General features: G+C 46.4%; 1 protein-coding gene across 1 annotated transcript; it reads left to right on the top strand.

Moving 5' to 3' along the window:
• Positions 1-1632: 1632 nt before the first annotated feature.
• CNMD (chondromodulin) lies at positions 1633-14327 on the top strand. Its single transcript, XM_086481981.1, has 7 exons — positions 1633-1704; positions 2027-2161; positions 4630-4770; positions 7439-7552; positions 10083-10236; positions 11549-11736; positions 14112-14327. The coding sequence occupies exons 1-7, from the start codon at positions 1633-1635 to the stop codon at positions 14325-14327; spliced, it is 1020 nt and encodes a 339-aa protein (XP_086338107.1).
• Positions 14328-20750: the final 6423 nt, after the last annotated feature.

The following is a 20750-nucleotide window of genomic DNA, read 5'->3' as shown; positions in this document are numbered from 1 at the left end:
TGATGGTTTTTAAGCTACTGGTCACGTCAGTGAAGGTATTTAGACAAGAGAAACAGCGAAGATTTTTGCAGTCGAGTAGGGCACAGAGGAGAGTCCTGCGTAGGAAATCAACTGCAGGGGCCAAACCTGCCTCTTTGGGGCACACAGAGCTGGGATGAGCCGCAGTAGGATGGGGTCATCGCCTGGCCTCTGCTGGCAACGTCCCAGAAAGTTTAAGATGGGGGGGGCATGCTAGTAGTGTGCAACAGCTGAGCAAGGAGACATAAACCTGCAGGATAAGCAACATAGAGAAGAGAGGGGAAGAGAAATATAAATGAAGATGCATACTTTGAAAAAAGATCTGCTATTGCAGAGTTGGTTAGTGTAGGCACTGCTCCGGAGCGAGATGGCATCCCATGTGCCAGGGTGTCCTCAGTTTAACAGCCCCCCACTCCAGTGCTGTTGCCTGTCTGGGAGACCGAAGCTGGGCCACTGAGCAAGTAGGGCAGGGCAGGGCAGGGCAGGGCACAGCCCCGACTGCCCCCTTCGTGCTGGTTTTATAGTTGATATTTTTTCCCTCTGCTTCCAGCCTTAGGAAGGGATACTCTGCTCTGTGTTTGACAATGTCAGCCCCAAAGGGGTCCAGCGCTGTTTGCTTTCCAGCATCAGAGAGGGCACCCCAGACACACGCACGCACATTTATGTACGGGCAGGGCATCCCTACGGTGCACGAAGGGCACAGAGATGTGGACAGACACATGGACAGACAGCTATAGCCAGTTGTAGCCCTGAGTCGAAGCTTCCCATGTACAATATTAGAATGAGCCAATGGATGCAGACAAATGCCCCTTCCAACCCAAATTCCCCTATGATCCCACTGTACTCTAGATGCTCAAAAAAAAACAACCGAGCATCATGAGTGACGAGGAAATGGAAGAAATCCCAGGGATACGTCCACTTTAGAGCTCAAGTCGCAAGGTACCCGTGACCTTTTTTGTAGGAAAAGATGAAATTGCCCCCCGCGCTCTGCCCTCTCTGTGCCAGGCTGTGATGGCTCAACTGGAGGCAGGGCTGTCGGCTTGTGCCACGCACCGAGGTGTTTCGCAGAGCAGGCACCGAACAGCAGCTTGTCAGCTCCAGCTCCAGCCTGTGAATTCCTGTGGCAAGTGTAAAAAAGCAGTTAAAACGCTGTTCTATTTTAAAAGTTGCTTTTCACGACGGCCGTCTGTCTGCTGGGGCACCTCTCCCCTCCGCAACGGCATGGGGGTGGGTGTATCCCCTACACCCCCCCTGATTCTCCCATCTCCAAAGCTAGAGACAAGCCCCAGGGGCAAGGGGGGCAGACGGGGCTGGGCTGGGGGGTCACAGCCCAAAGGGCGCGGGAGGGACGGGGCTGGGCAGGGGGGGTTCACAGCCCCAGGGAGCTCCGACGGCTGCTGGGCAGCTCAAGGCGCTCATTGTGCCCAGGGAGAGGGGTGGTCCTGCCCCCATCCCCCCCCCTCCCCGCCCCCCGTCGGGGCCGGGGCGGTGCCGCCTCCCCACCGGCCGGGGCCGGGGCCGGGGCGGGCCGGGGCGGTGCTGCCCCCCGTCGGGGCCAGGGCCGGGGCTGGGGCGGTGGCGGAGCCCGGGGCAGCTCTCCCTCCCGCGGCAGCCATGGCAGAGAGCTCCGAGAAGGTGCCCATCGCCCGAGCGGGGCCCGACGATGTGGAGCAGTGCCTGCCCCCCGTGAGCGCTGCCGGGCGGGGCGGGACGGGACGGGACGGGAGTGGGGTCGGGACGGAACGGGACCGACTGGTTGGGGTCGGGTCGGGACCGATCGGACCGAGACCGAACAGGTCGGGACGGGATGGAATGGGATGGGTCGGGTCGGGACGGGACGGACTGGGTCGGATCGGGATGGCTCAGGATGGGATCCCGCGGTCCGCACGGCCGGGCTGGGGACGAATCGCGCCGGGTGCCGGGGTGGGGGGATCCCCACCCGGCCGGGGGGTGGGGGGGCTCTGCCGGCCGGAGGTCCCCGCCCGACCCAGCCCCCGACTCCCCGCAGGCGTACGCGGCGGCGGCGCCCCCCGGGCCGGGGCGGCTGCTGAAGGCGGGGGCCGCCGTGCTGATCGCCGGAGCCCTCCTGCTGCTGGCCGGGGCCATCGGCGCCTTCTACTTCTGGAAAGCCACCGAGCGGCAGGTGAGCCTGGGAACGGAGCCTCGCATGGAGCCGGGGCGGGGGGGCAGGGTGAGCCGGCGGCACGTACGAGGCAGGACGGGCTGGAAAGTCTTCTTGAGAGGTCGAGAGAAAGGTCTTTAAGCAGATCTTTATTTTTTTTCCATGCTTTAAAAAAAAAAAAAAAAAAAGCAACCCCCAAAAAAACAACCTAAGAAAAAGCCCCAACACCTGAAAGCAAACTCACCATCATTATCTTTACTGGCTGTTCGGATGGAGCCTCGTGGAAGCACGTTTATTAATGAACACGAAACGTGTCTTTGAGAGCACAGACGCTACATTGATCTCTGCTCGCAAAGCCCCAGCAAACTCAAACCCAACAAGTCCCCAGGGATTCACATCCTGGGCAAACTCCAGCGCCCAGGACAAAAAAAGCATTGAAATATATAAATTCCTTTTTCACATCATCTGCATTCTTGGTCCAGATTCTACCTTGACCCTCAACTATGTAACACTATATTTAACCCATTAACAGGCACCGTTATTTCACTGGGGTGGGTTGTATGACTGCGAGTACACATGGGCATTTATGGTTAGCAGCTGTGGAATAATTTTTAAAGTCATGATAAGTTTTATTATTTACACTTTCTGGGATATATGAAAAACACCCTATGCAAAGAACAAAACTGAGAAGCTGCTAAAACTGAGAAGCTGCTGCTCCAAACTTCAGAGCATTAGAACACATTTATATATAAACTTTTCTTTCTGTTTATATAAGATTTTGGTTTAAAATGTATTTGAAATAGGATGGTGCACACGTGAATGTAACTTGCTCCGTAAGTGCAGTTAGTATGTTTGAATTTACTTTGGAAGAAGTTTTGTACCGCGTCCAGCCACGCGCCAGTCCCCATCAAGGAGAGCCTTGTGCGAACCCCTGCAGCCAGAGCAGAGGTTCCTGGGTGAGATACACCCATGCACGTAGGAATAATTCAGGTAATCAGAAAGTAGGTACAAGCTTTTACACCAAAACGCCACGGCACGTTGCTGACCTTCAGGAGGCGCTGTAAGAGCCATCTGCTTCTCTAGGCTTTTGAAACGGCAGAGGGACCTGAACGGGTACGTAGACCAGGAGGAGGTTCGGCTCAGTCAGCTCTGATCAGGTCGGTGCACTTGCGGAGTACAGGACAAAGTTTCCTTTTTCTGATTGCCCCCGTCATCTAACTTCTGTTTTGCAAAATATGTCACATTCATAGGTGTCATTAAGCTTCTAAGTTGTTCTCCAGGTTAAGACACGGGGAAAGCTTAGTGGTATTTTTCCAAGCTGCCTTCAAACTCAGAAAGCTACACTTGACTTGCAAACATTTAGGAAGCAACTGTAAAAATTATAATGAGGGTCATTCATAAAAAAAATTTAAGGCAAATTTTGTATTATTTTTAATCTTCCTATAACTGAGAGGGGTAACAAAGTCCCACCTCTAGCTCAGCCCCCAGCAGGGGACAGCATGTATATTGGTCTGGTTTTATGGACCACGTTCAACAGGATTCCTAGACAGCAGAGAATACGGGACTGAATCTGTATAACTGAGGAACCACAAATCTTTAACACCTTGGACTTGCCTGAGCGAAGGTGAGAGAAGAAGAAATTTGTCTCTAGCTGTCAGAATAAGTTTTTCATTAAAATGCTGTAAGGCTTTTTTAAGACCAAAAGTAAACTGCTTGTGCAGCACTTTTAGCAGAGCTGCACAAGAAAAATCGCAAAATCCCTCCACAGATTGTGGTCTTCCAGCAAATACAAACCACACTGCAGCTTTCCTCATTGCAAATAGGATAAGAGCAAATACGCTGACAAGGAAAATACAAGTCTATGCAACTTCACATCCAATTTAAACGAAGTTCACATCCATTACAAGCTGGGAAGCATGTTCATATTCAAGAGGAACCTGTTTTCCTGCACCTCAGCAGAACATCCTAAAAGATAAATGAGGTTTGGCCTCTTTTGGAGTAGGACGTTCACTCCTGCTTTCCTTTGGGAATCATGTCAGCATAAGAAGCGATTCCTAAAATACAACCTAGAAGAAGGTTTTTAGGTCTGAGTAAGCCTAAACGTGGACTCACCCCACGTTGTTTTTGAAGTAAAACTGTGAGTAGCCTCTGGAGCAGGGACCTCAGGAGGTCTCTTGTTCTACCTGCTGCTCAGAGCAGGGACAGCTGTGGGGTCAGAGACGGTTGCTCAGGGCTTTATCCAGTTGGGCCTTGAAAATTTCCAGGGATAGAAACCGCACAACCCCTCTGAGCAACCTGCTCCACTGCCAGCCTGCCCCAACGGTGAAGCAGTAGTGTGGCGTTGGTTGTTGGAGGGTTATCGAATGCCTCCAGAAATAAAAGTTAGGAGCTGAATAGGGGTATGACTGTCAGATTGACCCATTGCCTGGTGTAGGAGAAAGGCAATAAGCAATTACTGACATGTGCTACTGCTCTTTTATTGATTCCAGGTGTACAATGTTCACTATACTATGAGCATTAATGGAAAAGTACAAGATGGATCAATGGAAATAGATGCTGGAAACAACTTGGAGACATTCAAAACGGGAAGTGGGAGTGAAGAGGCTGTGGAAGTTCATGATTTTCAGATTGTAAGTAGCACCACTCTTGTCCTTCACATAACATGCTCCAGCGCTGGACTGTAAGGATAAGCTGCCCTGCCCCGATTTCTCTGCCCCAGTCATTCTCAGGTGCCAGCCCCCAACTATTCACACAAACATCCTTGCTCTCCCAGCTTGCTTTCACAGCAAGGCAGGCAGTTTCCTCCAAAACAAAGTCTAAGTGCCTTTTGAGGACAGGCCGTGCCAGGTCCCACTCTGGGAAGCAGTATGGATCAGGCTACATCAGGTCTAGCTCCACATAACACTTTGCATTTTCAAACCACTGAACAGAGCTACATGTGCCCTTGGGGTCTTGCTAGAAAAATGCTCTGGCAGGCTGCGACACAGCCCATGCATGATATCACATGATTTGAACTGGAAAAACCACATCCCCCCCTCTCCAAAACATCACTGTTTTAGGAGCACAGGGTCAACACAGTAAGCCAAGTAGACACCAAGGAGAGACCACTATACGGTGCTGGACCCAGGCAGCTTGCCCTGCCCCAAGATCAAGGGTGGGAGCTGCTCTCCAGGGCTTGGCCTGGGTTCATCCCCAGGGGAGAGGATGGAGGCATTTAGCACAGCTTATGCATCTCTGCACCAAATGCACCATGCTGGGCCGCTTGGGCTGACAGCAAACACATTTGGGTACCCCAGCAACTTGTCTGCGGCTGCTCAGCACGGACCCTGGACTAACAGATGCCAAATCTCAGCAGAGCTCAACAGCTTGGGTAGTGTGGTTCCCCGAGCTGTGCCACCTCTGAGCTGCTAAAGGCACATCTATGTGATGTTGCAGAAACCTATTTACAGGGCCCAGATCCTGCAATTAATGTTCTCAGGTGCAGAACACTCAACTTCAGAGTTAAGTCCCCTCTAAGTCAAAGCAGCACCTAAACTAAAGACGCTGCTGCTAGGAAGACTGACCCAGGGCTTCTGGGGCAGCCGTCTTCCCCTTGCCGAATCTAGAAAGGTGAGGAAATTCAGCTCCTTGGCTTCTCAGCAAGTACAAACCAACCCACACCAGGAGACCCAGGACCCCGACTTTCCCCAACAGCTGACTTTCCCCAACAGCTGCGGCTCAGCCTTTTACAAAACTCTCATTAACATCACCATAGCAACATTATTAGCAGCTGAATAAGAGCATCCACAACGAGCTCTTCTCATTTGCCTTCGCCATTCCGCATCTGCACAAAAGCGCCAGCCCACTGGAGAGATGCTGAATTCATATTGCCTCCGTGTGCGCTGCTGGTAAGCTGCCGCCTGTCACAACCAGGTCAGAAATCAGCTCCCAACACCAAGCAGCTACAGGGACCTCCCAGGGACGGTGCCCGCTTGTAATTACAGCGGGCCAGGGACAGGCTCAGTGAGAGCAAAGGGATGCTGCCAGTTGGGTTTTGAGCCAAGAACGCGCATAAAGGAGAAAGAAATTGAAGAGACACGCTTCCAACAGCCAAGTATTTACATTAGCAGCTTTGGGCTGACTGGCACGGCTCGAATGATTGCACGGTCGGTGAAGACTTGGATTTGGCAGCATTAGGATACTCCTAGCACGCTCGGTGCACCACAAAGTCTCATTCCCTTGTGCACTCACCCCTGCACAGCCATCCCCTCTCTCACTGCTTTAGAATTAGACATTTTGCGTTGATGGGTGTCTGTCCAACTGTGCAGGACTTGCGGGCACACAGGACGAGACTCAGGTGCCTCAGTACCCTCCATCTCAAGCTGCAGCAGATGCCTAAGGCATCCACGATGCCCATATGAGGGAGATGAGAGGGGTCATGATGACACACATGCCCCCCTGTCCTGGCAGCTAGAGGCTAGCCAGAAAACCAGCACACCTCAAATGGTATGAGATAATTATATTTAGACGGTTGAACAGAGCTTGTGCAATCCTATGAAAAACAGAGAAGCTTTGCCATCTACAGCGAGGTACCCAAACTCACAACGTGAAAGAGAGCTCTTTTATGGACACCCAAAAACCGACAGCAGAAACACAGAAACTACAGACAAGGTTCCTGTGCCAAAACGTTGATGCCCAAGGTGCTGCCACAGGGCTGGCAGACGTGACCCATGACTTGCAGGAGACCTGCAGTCCTCTGGAGCTGCTGGGATACCCTTCTCACTAGGCATCCGTGGTTTAGGCAACTGCATTTCACCCTCGCAGGCCAGATGAAGGAAGTCCCACACAGAGATTTCTGCACCAAATTCCCCATCACAAGCTTCCCCTTGCTGTCACAGCCACTTATGTGAATAAATTGGACCAAACTGCCCCCGTATTTTTGTAAATCTGTGTCATAAGGCTACCGCACCACCAGCTAACACCATTTCAAGGCTGCCTACGTTAGGTGCTAAGTTACAGTTCAAATCATGTCAACTAATTCCTTAACGGAGCTACTCCAAGTAGCCTAGAGCGGGCATGGAAGCACTTACATAAAACACCCCCACCTTTCAGAAATTGAGTGAAAACTTCTAGACCCATTTGACCAAAATTGTGAAGCTAAAGTGATGAGGGAAGAGAGTTTCATTGCATCTGGTTTTAAATAAGATTTAACCTTCAGACTACAAATTCAGTGGCAATTTTAGCAGAGCTTGAGCGCTTTCTTGGGGGCGGTGGGGAGCAGGAGGGCTGCGCACAACCCCCTGCCTTCTGCTTTTGCAGGGCATAACTGGAATCCGTTTTGCTGAAGGAGAGAAGTGTTACATCAAAGCTCAGCCAAAAGCTCACGTCCCCGAAGTTGATGCTATGACTAAAGCGAGCCTCTCATCTGAGCTGGTAAGGGGTAATTTACTTACTTATTTAAAACCAAACCTTTGTATAGCAAGGGTCTGTGGATAGTGGTAGGGTTGTTGAGGGTAGGGTTGGATAGGTGAGGGTTCACTGACTGATTGCAAGGGATCCCCGAAAGGTAAGAAAAGCAAGATTGGTGTCAGAGGCGTCACTGTTGGGATACTCTGTGTCCAGAGGCATCACGAGAGGCTGCAGATTAGTGAGTGGGGGAAGCCATGGACCAATTTCTACCAGATCCACCGGCAACCTCAGTGGCAAGAGCATCTGCCTGAGATCAGGCTGTGCACAAGGCTGGAAGGGAGAGCATGGAAGAAGCTGTTTTAGTCAATGCAAAGAGGGATCGTGGTAGATCCCAGATTTCTAACGCTCTTGGCCAGAAGCAGGGACTCCATCACTCAAGTCCTCTGAAATAGTCAATAAAGGGGAATTGTGGAAAATATTATTGCAAAAACTAAGTCATAAGAATTTACCTTTTTAGCATCAGACTTCATTTTAGGACATAGTATTAACTAAATTTCATGGAATCTGCACTGCAACCACCACAAAAGCTGCAGTTCTCACCCAGATATCACCAAAACCTCTCCTTACCTCACATTTGTAAAAGAGCCTATCGCTTTAGGTGTGCAAAGCCCGAGTATCCCAGAGCTCAGACCCCCCAGCCCACCGCTCACACAGGAGTGGCTCTGGTGACACATGAGTATGGCTGAGCCTGGATGCTGGCATGGGCTCAGGAGATCCACAACCCCTTTCTCAGGGTTTGCTCTGCTCCCAAGAGAAAGCAGATTAAAAATTAGCTGGGAGAAAGGCGCTGTTAAGGCTGCACCTACCCGCAACGGTGCTGTGATTACCCGACATCTGCTTTAAAATGAAGAGGAAAAAGGTCTCTCTAAATCCAATCAGCAAGGCACCAGCAACCGTACAAAGCCCCGGTGGGATTTTCCCCATGATGGGGAAGAGGTCTTGCCCAAATTCCAGGCAGACCCCTACCTCTTTCCTGCCTTGCCTTATTTTAAAGGCTCGACTTCATCGGCATTATTGCCTGAAATCAAGGTTTCAGTTTTTCATCTTTTTCTAAGAATGAAGTCACAGTCCTGAAGACATTATAAGAATCAGAAAGTCATTTCTAATCTTCTACCTGGCTACAGTAAACCTATTTCCTTGTCTTGTTCCTGGTGCATCTTCTCCAAAGCTGCATCACCTACACAACCTCTGCAATAAATCACACGCACCGAGGCCAAAACAAGCAGCCGACTTGGTGCTGCGGTTGGGATATTAACCTTCCCCTGTTGCTCGACCTTCCAGGCTAGATGTACAAAGGGAGTGGCAAAGTAGTATTTCTTTTTCTAGAGCAAGTCCTCTCTCTGATGCGCACGTATTTAGGAGAAAGCATGCATGTGCCGTTTTCTTACAATGTGTATCATAACCAACACTGTCTATAAAAATGGCTGATTAAAGTAAGCTTTTTTAGATACCCAAACTCTGCCTGCTCACAAGTCAGGATCGTCTCAAACAGAAACAAAGGATATCTTTACTTCTGAAAACCAGATTCAGGTATTTCTGATGCTGATTAAAGCTTAAGTGGGAGAATATAAATAAAGAGCACTTCTCACTAGACAGATTGAATAGCAAACTTAAATGACTTGAGACCTACAAAAGAAATCAATAAACACACTAAAGGAACAACAACGACGGAATAAATTGATCTAGTCAGTTACATAACGAGTTGTGATGACTTTTACGGAAGCAATTTAGAATTTTAACTTTGAAATCATACTGGTTTTCATGATTCAGAAGTTGGGGTTTCTTTTAATATTTCACTGTTGCTGTAAAATACTTACACATTTTATGTAAAATAATACTTTGAACTAACAACTTTAAAGAATCAATCACTGGCATTTTCCTACACTACTTTGAAGATATGAACCGAAAACCTGCAGGGTACACTTCAAAAAGGCAGGCTCCTTTAACTTGCACTTCAAGCTTTTGGTCAATTGAATTGCTTTTACCAAATGAGACCTTTAATCAGACCGATCACATTGACTTGACTGGAAGCTGGAGCAGTCCTCAAGCTATAATCCTCTCCAAAACTTCTGAACAAGATTTCCCCCCCCTTGTAAATACAGTGGTATCTTGGCAGTACATCAAATGAGAATAGGGGATGATAGAAGATTAGGGTTTTGTTTTAGCTGCTGTATTTCATTGCTGCTTTGCTGTTCACAGTTTCTACCGCCTGAAAATCTGGTGCTTTGGGCTGACACCTAGTCCTTGTACACGGGGCAAAGACAGGTAAAATCTTAGCCCCAGCAAAGCTGACAGTAGTCATGCCATTCATTTCAGTGGTGGCAACCTTTACTTGGGCTTTGGCTCAGTACAATCAGTTCACATTCATGAAATACAAGGTTGGTTGGTATTAGCTGTGGCAGATGATTATACAGTTTGATGCTCAAGAATTAAGAGCAAGCAGGCACATGACTGTTCACCGAGCAGCAAAAGATTTATGCTCTTCTATTTGCAGGAAGATGAAATCATGCCTGTGAGATTTGATGAAAACTCCCTTATCTGGGTGGCTGCAGACGAGCCTATCAAGCACAACAGTTTCCTAAGCCCCAAAATTTTAGAGCTTTGCAGGGATCTTCCAATTTTCTGGCTGCGACCAACATATCCCAAAGGTAACACTTCTTTTATTTGAAAAGTATGTTATCCCTCCCTTCATCTAAACGCCTTCCCCAAATCAGGTCTGCCACCAAGACTTGCACATCTGGGAAACCAGGATCCTTTCCCCTTTTGCCCAGCCTTTCCCAAGCCCTCGTGGGCTGGTGCTGAGATTGCAGGTTTGGAGTTTATCCACGCTTACATTTTCCATATTTATATTTCCTCAGACAATTTATATAGCCCACGTGGGTGACTTAATAGGAGACGAAACATTCCCAGAGAGGTCAACCTTCTTCTACAGAAGGACAAGACAACAGCTTAAACCAGGCCCCAAAATGTTTAGGCAGCTGACACCAGGCAGCAGGAACACTACACCTGGCCAAGAGTCAGGGAATATCAAGCTCCTGTTCTGGGACCACAGCCTGTCCTGTTTCCTACCCTGCTCCTCCAGAGGATTTCAGCGGAGTGGAAGGATGAGATGCTTCAGCTAGCCAACCGGTGGATGAAGTTCGAGGTCCTAGGGGCAGTCCCAGGACTGAACTACTCCCATCACCCAGAGCCAAGCTTAGCAAAGGTGTTCAAGAGTCACCAGGGAGATGAAAACTTCTCCAGGTGACTTCCAGGCCTGGGAGGAGAGGAAAAGACTTGAGAAGATCTATTCCTCCTTGGTCCTGTTAATATGAGAACACTCAAGGAGGGGTGGATGGGGTGAAAAAAAAAAAATACGAGAAAAAAACCCATCACATTTTACAGCACCTGTGGATCCAAACTGCCAACATTTTCCAGTTATCTCACGACCTTGCATATCCCACTGGGTGACAAAAGAGCAGCACCGAAACTGCCAGAAGCCGTTTCCACCAGGTTCACCCGCTGCCCTTGGGAGCGGGGCACCACGCTGTCACAAAAGCACTTTAAAAAAAAAGCGAGATGCGTATGACTGGTCTTGCTAGTGCCAGCAGCTGCTGTTCAGTTGATATCAGTGACCACAGGGTGGGTCAAAAAACCCAATAAATTTCCTCACACCCATTTTGCCTCAAGGGGAGGAAGAGGCAGGGCGGGGGGGGCGGGGGGGGCCACACAGGACACCCAGCAATCTTGTACCCCTTCGGACTGATACTGGCTGCAGATACAACACAGGAAGGCAAGCAGCTCCCATGGGGATGCTCATCAAGTTTGCCACCACACAGTTCCATCTTTCTCTCTGCCCCCTGCCCTCTCCTTTCTTTTTTTTTTCTAAAATATTTAAAGAAATCACTGAAACCTTAGATCATGTGAGGATAAATACAAGGACATGCTGAAGATAAGATTATGCTCTCATTATTTCTTCAGATAATCAGAGGAGAGAAATGAAGAGAAACAAACGTCAATCAGAATCAAACTTGGATACAGAAGACCTGGAAGCTGCCACCAGGTCACCCACCACACAGCTGACTCAAGAGCTTGACCACCAGTCTAATGGAACCAGGCCAATGGGACAAGAAACTGATCAGACACTTAATCCAGACAACCCATACAACGTAAGTATTTGCACTGTAATCTTCTTTCAGAGCTCGAGACTGTTGTAGATAGAAAATACTGGTGATGTGGTTTGTTTATCCTGGTTTTGTTTTGGTTTTTTTTTTCAAAAATCTGTGCAGTCTTTGCCTGTTCAGCTTTTCTCTGAAATTACAGACTTGTAAGCTAAGAAGCTCAAAAAAGTCTTCCCTCAGTCCTCTTCTCCCTCCCTCATGCCAGTTTTCATTAGATTTCAGTCTGAAACATGCCCAAGTCCTTGAAGTGGCAAGATTAAGGCAAGTTGATGCCAAGTTGCTCTTCAGGGTTTCCAGGTCCTTGCAGAAGCAGCACTGGAGAGATCTGACAAGGACAGCACCTTCTGAAAATAAACCAAAGCTGGTCTTGATCAGACAGCTGAAGCCCATCATTTACTGACAATGTAAAGGGAGAGTCCAGTAGCTAGAAACATACTTTGCCCTCAAATATAAATTAGTATCAGAAGTGACCGCTACAGAGGAAAGCGGCAGTAGTGTCCGGTTGCAAAGAGATTAGGGTTAGGCCAAATACTTTTCTCAGCCTCTTCTCTATCAGGGTAAAACAGCCCTAGTCTAGCAAGCAATTCACAGAGGAGAACCTGTTTAGATACGGCAACAGTGGGTGGAGGATGACTCTCACAAAACTTGTTGCCGCTCTTCAAGACGAAGCAGCCCACAGAAAGAGCACAGGAGTGCCCCGCTGTGCGCCAACACCTTTGCCGCGCCGCAGGAAAACTGACTGTACAGTAGGCACCTTCCAGTCTGCTGCACCAGCGCCAGACAATTTACACCCACCATTTGGTGCAGCAGGAGTAAGTCATTTTAATACAACACTGTCACAAGATAAATGCCTCCTGCTTTGGAAATAAGTCCCAGCTTTGACTTGACATTTATGCAACAGCAGGAGATCATTATACTGTGACAGCATTCTGCCGAGTTGACATCCCTTAATTAAACTTAAATTAATCACTCCAAATAAAGTGGATCTAAACCGACTCTCTCACGAGGTCACTAAAACAGCAGCGGCACTGGAATGTAACTTCTCCTTACAGCTCCTGACGCGAGCGTAGCCGTGGGGTCTGAGCTGCCCTGTCTCTGGAGGGCAGCGGCACAACAACTGCCACAGGTCCGTTCTTCCAGCCAGAGGGCCCCTGGGCCAAGTGGGGAATGTCCAGTCAGATACGGTCAGCAGACCTCCCGCAGCCCGCGGGGCAGGACTCACCGTCACTAACAGCGACGGCGTAGATGCCTATATCGACGCTTTCTTTGGAGACTGAACAATTCGATTCAAAAGGACCATGAATTACACTGCAGGCCCTTCCTGTAGGATGAAAGGAATCCTCTTCACCCACTATGAGTGGAGTCTGGACGATGAGCTCAGGTGTAGAAGTTCACACTGGCAGGTATCTGAAGTCAAGGATGACGAATCCTGCCCAAGGAAATGACACCCTCCCTCCTCTCGGGGCTGCTGGGGGCCCAAACGACACTGAGCTGTCACCAGCATCCTGTACAAGCCCAGACAAGAGGTGGCACCTTTCTGTGCCTCACCTTTTCAGTGTGCTGCTAGTTTTCTAGATGAAAAATGCTCAGGTAAAAAGCTAAATGCTACTCCGGCATTTGCTCTTGGCTGCTGCTTTTCCTGAAATACCAATGGAAAAGGAACAAATGAGTTTCCAAAAGCAGAACGTCCAGGTTACTTTTTTGCCCGGAAAGGAGGAAAGGAATTTTGAAGGGTGAAGGCAGTAGCAAGAGGCTGCTTTTACTTAATTTTATGCATGCCTTGCTCCATGTAACTCCTTACTGTCAGATACAGAACAGGCAGAATTCTCACTGTCCACAACGCACCTAAGTGTGACAGAAGGGAAAATAAAAAGCAGACTGAAAGACAAGGGAGAAATATTCAGAAGACTGCACGGTAATAGCTTACCGAATAGTTTCCTGCAAAAAGCATCAAAATACAAAAATTAAAACAAAACATGAAAAACACAGCATATGCTTCAGACATTGTCATCTGCATAAAAGACCCAGATAACTGTCTTGAAATCTTTTCCATCGCTAATGTTTAAAACTTGAGAGTTTAGTGCTGCTGGATCTTTTGCAAGGACTGGAGAAGAAAAATAATGAAGTTAGAGTTCCCTGTTGTTTCTTTACATTTTACACGGGTGATTGCACCAATTCTACACTTCTACCAAACAGAGCAAGACAAAAGAAGAAAAAAAAAAAAGCAAGATGCATAGGTCAGTTAGTGGGAGTCGTGTTAACTTCAACAGGACCAAGATTTCAGTTCTTACCCTTTGTAGGGTTAACAGGAGCATCGGTACCTTCCACATGCCGAGAATGACATTTATTATTTTACATTTCAGCAACTGGAAGGTGAGGGGATGGCGTTTGACCCCATGCTGGATCACCTAGGCGTGTGCTGCATTGAATGCAGACGAAGTTACACACAGTGCCAGAGAATCTGCGAGCCTCTCATGGGCTACTACCCATGGCCTTACAACTACCAAGGCTGTCGTACTGCCTGCCGAATCATCATGCCCTGCAGCTGGTGGGTTGCTCGTATCATGGGTGTTGTGTGAGAAAAAGCAACCAGAGCCTTGACAAAACAAGCAGGAACGCAATGACGACAAGCTAGTAAAAGACTACAACCAAAGCAGCAGTACCAATCCTGGCTTTTAAATCAAAGTGTGTGTCACCAAACCAAAAGCAAGGCCAGATATTCTAACTGTAAATAAAAATCTTAAGTTAATATTCCATTAGCTTTACAAGTGACAAGGGTATACTAGGACTTACTGAATTCAAACACTAGGACATCCCCCCAAAAAAAAGACAGTATTAAACTTTGCTCACAAACTGGTTTAGCAGTCCAGAAGCTTGCTCATCAATCCAAACTCAGCCTTTCACAACAAAACCCTCTCTTTCCAAGCTACATGTGAAAATTTACGTCCAATTAGGCAACTAGCTCAACTTGTACATTTGGGAGTACCTTTCATCCATGTAGCTGACTTAACTTGTGATTTATTTAAGTCGCTCCCCGTTGCTATTCGTACCGAGCTGCCAGGTCATTGTGAATGGTTATAAACCAATTACAGCATACCTTTCCCACAAAGCTGCTCCAGGGGACACGGGAAAGCGCACATTGTGCTAAATCGGAAACAAACGGCAGGAAAAGGGGCTGCGGAAGGGAATGTGCGTGGCCGCAGAATCAAAACCCTTCGCACATCCCAACATCAAAGAAGCCCCAGCATCAAGAATTTTGTATCCATGATACCACTCTAGTGTCCAACAAGTATCTGCTATCCAGCTACTATACGGCAAAAGTATTTACATGCAGTTGCAGACCAAAGAGTCTGAAGACCCTTCAGAATCTACAACAGCCACTGTATTTATAAATCCTTGAACTAGACACTTTTGACATAAGATTACAACCCCTCTTTATTCCACATGGATAGCAGCCATTCATGCTAGCTCCTTCAGCTTTGCTGAAGCTAACCTCCCTTCCCTGCAAGAGAAACTGCTTACCAGTGAGGAGAGAGAAAAAAAAAAAAAAAGAAAAAACCATAAAGAAATGGTTTCTAATCTCACCCTTTTTGCTTAGGCAAACTCTCCAATTATTGGGATTGAGCCTATTACATATTAAATCTCTAAGGAAGGTGCTTAAGCTGAAACACTGAAAGATGGAATGACTTAGGATTTCTAGCCTTGAGAAACAAAGACAGAGGTATTACACTGCCTTCATCCATACTGTATCTCTTGAACCCTACCATTGAGTTTATGGAGCCATTTACATGGGCTTTATAAACAGAAGGGTCCAATTCTTCTTAAAGTTCACTTTCTGGAGCATTCATTTTTGTGACTAAACAGCTCTTGAGATGTTGCAAGCGTAGTAATGTTATTAACACTGCGTGACACACAGAAAAGAGGAATTAATTTGACATAATCGTGGCTTAAAGAAAATAAAGACAACCTCATGTGGAATGCTAAACTGCATATCTAAAAAGCAAAGTGTTAAAATGAGAATAAGATGAGAATAGAATTCAGTATTTTGTTCTATTGTAGCTTTTTTTAATATAAGCTTCACCTTCCCTTAATCTGAAGAGCAGATTCACTTTGAAATATTTAAATTAAAAACTTCTTAAAGTGGGATTTCAAGGCCTGTTAAATTTGAGTTTCTGCTTTTTAAAATGAAAATGACCTTGATCATTATGTTGTTTTAGAAGTACGTCATCCATATGCTTAGAAAAGTTGGTTTGCCTTTTTTTTTTACTGCAGATTAAACATGTACATTAAAAAACGGCAATAGCTTTCTGTGCTTTTTTCAATGTAGAGAGTGTAACAGTACCTTTACACACATGCTCAAGAACTGTCTGGAGAGGAAAACAAGGGGATCAGCAAGTGAAACATTGAAGGCAAAGAGAAGGAAATGTGACTTTATATATGAACTAGACTGTTGCTGTCTTTTGCATCTAAGGCCATCTTGAGGCAACCCATGACCTGCTTCTCTCTGTGTGTCCGTGTGTCCGTCCCCTCCCCCAGTAAAAAACAGTCTCTTTCTGAAGACAGAAAAAAAAAATAAAAATCTTGTAGGTGATTTCCATGTCTACATGTTCTTAACAAAATTAACTCTTCCCAAACAAAAGGCTTGTATCAGTTCTTTTCTATAGGCAGTCACAAAGCATGTAAGCAGTAAAAAAGCATCCTACTCATGGATGCGCTGAATTGACCCGTACAGCATGTATGCTTTCGGAACTCTTCCGTACGCACCATGCCGAGAGCGCCCCAGTGACTGTAAGAGCAGCAGATACACTACTTACACAGCCTGGGACTAGCACAATTGCCAGAACTGCAATATTGCCCAAGCACAACACAGAGGGCACAATTTACCTGTTTCCAAGAGACGCGCAACAAAATGCCTTCTCCAACGCATGCTTCAAGCAAGCAAATCCACGCTTACCTGTATATTGTATTCAAAGAAAAAATAGAATAGAGATCTCTTGCTGTGGCAATGTTGAAAAATCTTATTTAAGTGCAACAGCTAATTTTGAAGGAAACATTCTGAGGTGACACAGGAATGACAGTAAAACCAACGATCCAACAGCATGGAAAGATGTAGCGATATCCCCCCCTGCTCTCAGACTACAGTTCTAACTATCCGCAGTGATCCCATTCACTGCCATACAGCATCTACCACCAATGTTGGAGACAATGTTTTCCACTGCCACCACAAATATACCACCTTACACACTACTAAAGAGGGTACAAAATGCCTGCATTTGGGGGGGTGTGGTGTGGGGAGGGGGGGCATTCCTCAAATCTGACCCTGCGCTAGCAGAAACCAGTTCAGCAGAAACCTTCCTTTGGCCAAAGTTTAGAGGAGGAGGAAAGAAAGAGGGATGAGCTTGTCGCCAATGGCGTTTCCCACCACAGGTGGGTAGATGTCAGTCAGAGCACCATCATTCTACTATCCTTAAAACTTAATTACCCATGTGATTGTGCACTAGGAGGATTAGGATGGCAGAGCAGATTAGAGCAGAAAAAGAGGATAAATTTAGGCTGGTAGAAAAGAGAAGGAAAACAGGCAACAAAGCCATAGAGTTAAAAAGACTGAAAGCCAGTGATAGGAAGGCAGAAGTCATCTCTTTTCTGCATCCACAGCCCCCCTTTCTACCCACTTACAAGGAATGAACCTGAGTCTCTCCCTTTATCCTTTTTGATACGAGAATCTTCCTCCACTCCTATCTACGCTGAGAAATAAGATGAAGCTGGGGGGCGTGGAAGGGGGGAATCTGTCTTCTGCCTCCCATGTAACACTTCTCCCCTGTTGCAGCATGAATAAATTCCAAGAAAGTTTCAGTGAAGAACAGACTAATCACTTGTTCCACGAAGTGAAAAAAAAAAAAAAAAAAAAAAAAAGTAGAGAAGCACAAGACTACAGTTGGCAAAGAACAGACTGTTCATTGGCACATCACAGTGGACAGAATCTCTGCTCAGAAAGGGCAAGAGTCAGACTGAACCAGGAGCACCACCATCTTCTGCTTCCGAGAGGCTCAACTGATCTTTTACAAGTGCTGCACATATACCAGAGAGGCAGCCTTAAGCTACTATAGACAGGCATTTTCCATGAGCCACAGAGCAGCAGCAGAGAATAAACCCATCTGCAGTATTAAATGGGAAAGCTACTGTCACCTCTTGCTGTCTTGTTCCCATATTTGCAACAGGACTACAAATCACACCACCGAGGCGAAATCGCCTGGGCCTTCTAGACAGTACTATCTACAGTCTCAGAAAAAAAAACACCTCAAGAGAAGTTAGAGCACAATTAAAAATCATCCACTCGGTCCTTGCAGGCAGTTCTATGCTTCCAACCAACTCACTGCCAGCACTGCAACAGATTCCACTCACCCTTTGTCACTGGTACCTTCACCCTATTCAACCTCCAAGCTCCCTGCTATCTTCCTCTTGACCTAGGGGCTTCTGGAACCATTCCGTGCACGTGTTTCATCAACAACAAAACACATACTGTCCACAAAGTTCATGAAGCACCTTCCCTCCAACTTTATATGGAAATTTTGCCTACTGCTTTAACCCAATCCCCTCCCACCAGAAAGCCCCAACACTCCCTTCACCCCACCCCGCTCTGTAAAGCAAGAAGAGCTGCCGTTACTGGTTCACCTACATTCTAAAGTGGAGCTCACACAGATTATCTGTCTGTGCTCAGAAACACGCTGGAATTATGTTTAGATCTGCAAACTTGGCTTACAGGACTGAGATGGACAAGGAGGTCTACCACTTGATTGCTACAAGTTTTAGCCTGAAGCTAAAGCATTATATTTGCATTACATATGCCTCAAGAGTACATAAGTAGCAATGCATTTTATTTTACTTTTTGCCTTAAGCTAAGTGAATTGAATCCCAAAGCAGTGAAGCAGTACCCACTTAACAGAAGAATATATTGTGCTTATCTGACAATACTCCCATGGTCTTTCTGCAAGTGAAAGTAGACAGAGGAACCCCTACTGTGTTCTCTTCAGTAAGTAAAAAGAACTTGATTGGCAGAAAACATCCTCAAATTACTTTTTCATTTCTATTTAAGAGATTTTTATCTAGGCTTTTCCCATAGCAACTCTTTGCTAAGCGCTGTTAAGTGCTCTGAATGACATTTATAAAGCAAGGCTGGCCAGGAGACAAGAACCCAATTTTGTGACAAACTGAAGGGCTCAGACATTTGTCTTCCTTCTACATTAGAAAGGAAGAAATGCCTTCCAGAGGATAAATAAAAAGCAGCAAAGCACTTATCCAGGAGAATCAAGTTCAAGTCCCTGTTCCACATCAACTTCAATGCTAGCATCCCATACGGATGGCAAATGCTCTAGATACGGAGCAACTAGCTACTCTGAATTCTCTGAAGGGCAAGATGTGCCCCACTGAAGCTAACAAATCTTCACTGAAATATGCCACAAGTACATCCTTTGAGAAACTCTTCCAAGCAGCAGACATTGTTCAGTAAAGAGGCAAGGCACACAAAACCCTGCCTAAATTCAACCCCTCTCCCTTCACTGTATTCAAAGACCAGGATAACATTCAGTTCTGAAGGTTATCACATTTGAGGTTTGGAAAACATGAATCAATCCCGAAGCTGAAAGCGATTCAAAAATCACTACCCAGCTTGCACTATAGCATAATCACGATCTGAGCACATCAAGAAACTGCAGTTATGCCAAGACTGCAGTCATAGTCTACAACTGCCCAGTATGACAACTGGAAGTTCATAGCATGGTATATATGCAAAACCAAGGTCTCTCTTTAAGATTTGTGAGATTTTAAAATCTTGGTATCTATCTATCTACTGCAGAGGCACAGTAACAATAGTAGGAAAGAAACCCGCTGCACTTTCCTCAGCATCACTGCAAAACCTAGACTCCTAGTCCTCAGGAGGAACAGAATACATCCTTTCTTCCTCCCCCTTAGTTTTCAATCACCTTTTACATACATTTATTACAATAACACCTGCAGACTTCACTTGTCCTATTAAAACATCTGTGCTAATAACCTTTATATTTTGCCAAGCTCACCCAGTTCCCATTGTAGTAAAATAACATATCAAATACAAAGAACAGGCAGAATAACAAACCATCTGGGAAAAGCTACATAATTAGGAATTCAAGGAAAAGTAGCAGACTTAAGCACCAACCAATGGTTAGCAAGGAATGAAGTGGCTTTCAGGGGGCTGCCAACATTTGCAATTTATGGTGTTTTCTAGAATTTTCAGAATATTTAGGTACCTCTAAATTCCCAAGAGACAGCAGCACGTGGACTAGGCACGTTTACCACAACTTTGTAAGTTCATGTGTGCCTCACAGAATCACAGAACAGTTGAGGGTGGAAGGGGCCTCTGGAGGTCGCCTTGTCCAACACCCCCCACCCCCCGGCTCAAGCAGAGCCACCTAGAGCCAGCTGCCCAGGACATGTCCAGATGGCTTTTGAGCATCTGTAAGTCCTCGCAGACTTGTATCCAAGTAGTACAAGCATAGACAGCATTTCTTACATTTCTCGGTTCTTTCTCAGTAAATACTGTTATTTACAATAACCATGATGGGAAAGCTGCATTGATGGAAACAATTAAGGACACATGGGCTCTTCTCTGAAATATAGTTTCCAATATTCTAAAATAACAAAAATTAAAGTAACTGCTTGCTATCTTTGATTTCAGGCAACTGCAATAGATCCTTCTTTTTGAACCTAAGAGGCAGACAGAGGACCCACTTTTCTGTAGCAATTTACAGCCACAACTGATTTTCTCCTTTCCATCACATACGACTGCAGCTCAACCTACCACCCAGGTGGAGGGACTTCAAAAGTGGAAGTTTTCTGTCTGCATTAATAGCAGCAATCTCAGCCTCTTCACTGAACGCACATTTTTCTCCTACACAAGCCAATTTTTTCTTCTTCTTTTTTTTTTTTTTAAACAAGATTACTGAAAATGAAATGAAGCAGCTTCCGTA

This window comes from Leptosomus discolor, chromosome 1 (genome assembly GCF_034619465.1).
Source record: "Leptosomus discolor isolate bLepDis1 chromosome 1, bLepDis1.hap2, whole genome shotgun sequence".
Lineage (NCBI taxonomy): Eukaryota > Metazoa > Chordata > Aves > Leptosomiformes > Leptosomidae > Leptosomus > Leptosomus discolor.
Note: the sequence above shows the minus strand (reverse complement) of the source record. Positions and strands in the feature narration are given on the sequence as shown.

Excerpts from the sequence above, each read along its gene's own strand:
- CNMD (XM_086481981.1), top strand. The coding sequence starts at position 1,633 with ATGGCAGAGAGCTCCGAGAAGGTGCCCATCGCCCGAGCGGGGCCCGAC. Across the intron at positions 1,705-2,026 it reads TGGAGCAGTGCCTGCCCCCC|GCGTACGCGGCGGCGGCGCC; the intron begins GTGAGCGCTGCC and ends GACTCCCCGCAG. Across the intron at positions 4,771-7,438 it reads AAGTTCATGATTTTCAGATT|GGCATAACTGGAATCCGTTT; the intron begins GTAAGTAGCACC and ends CTGCTTTTGCAG.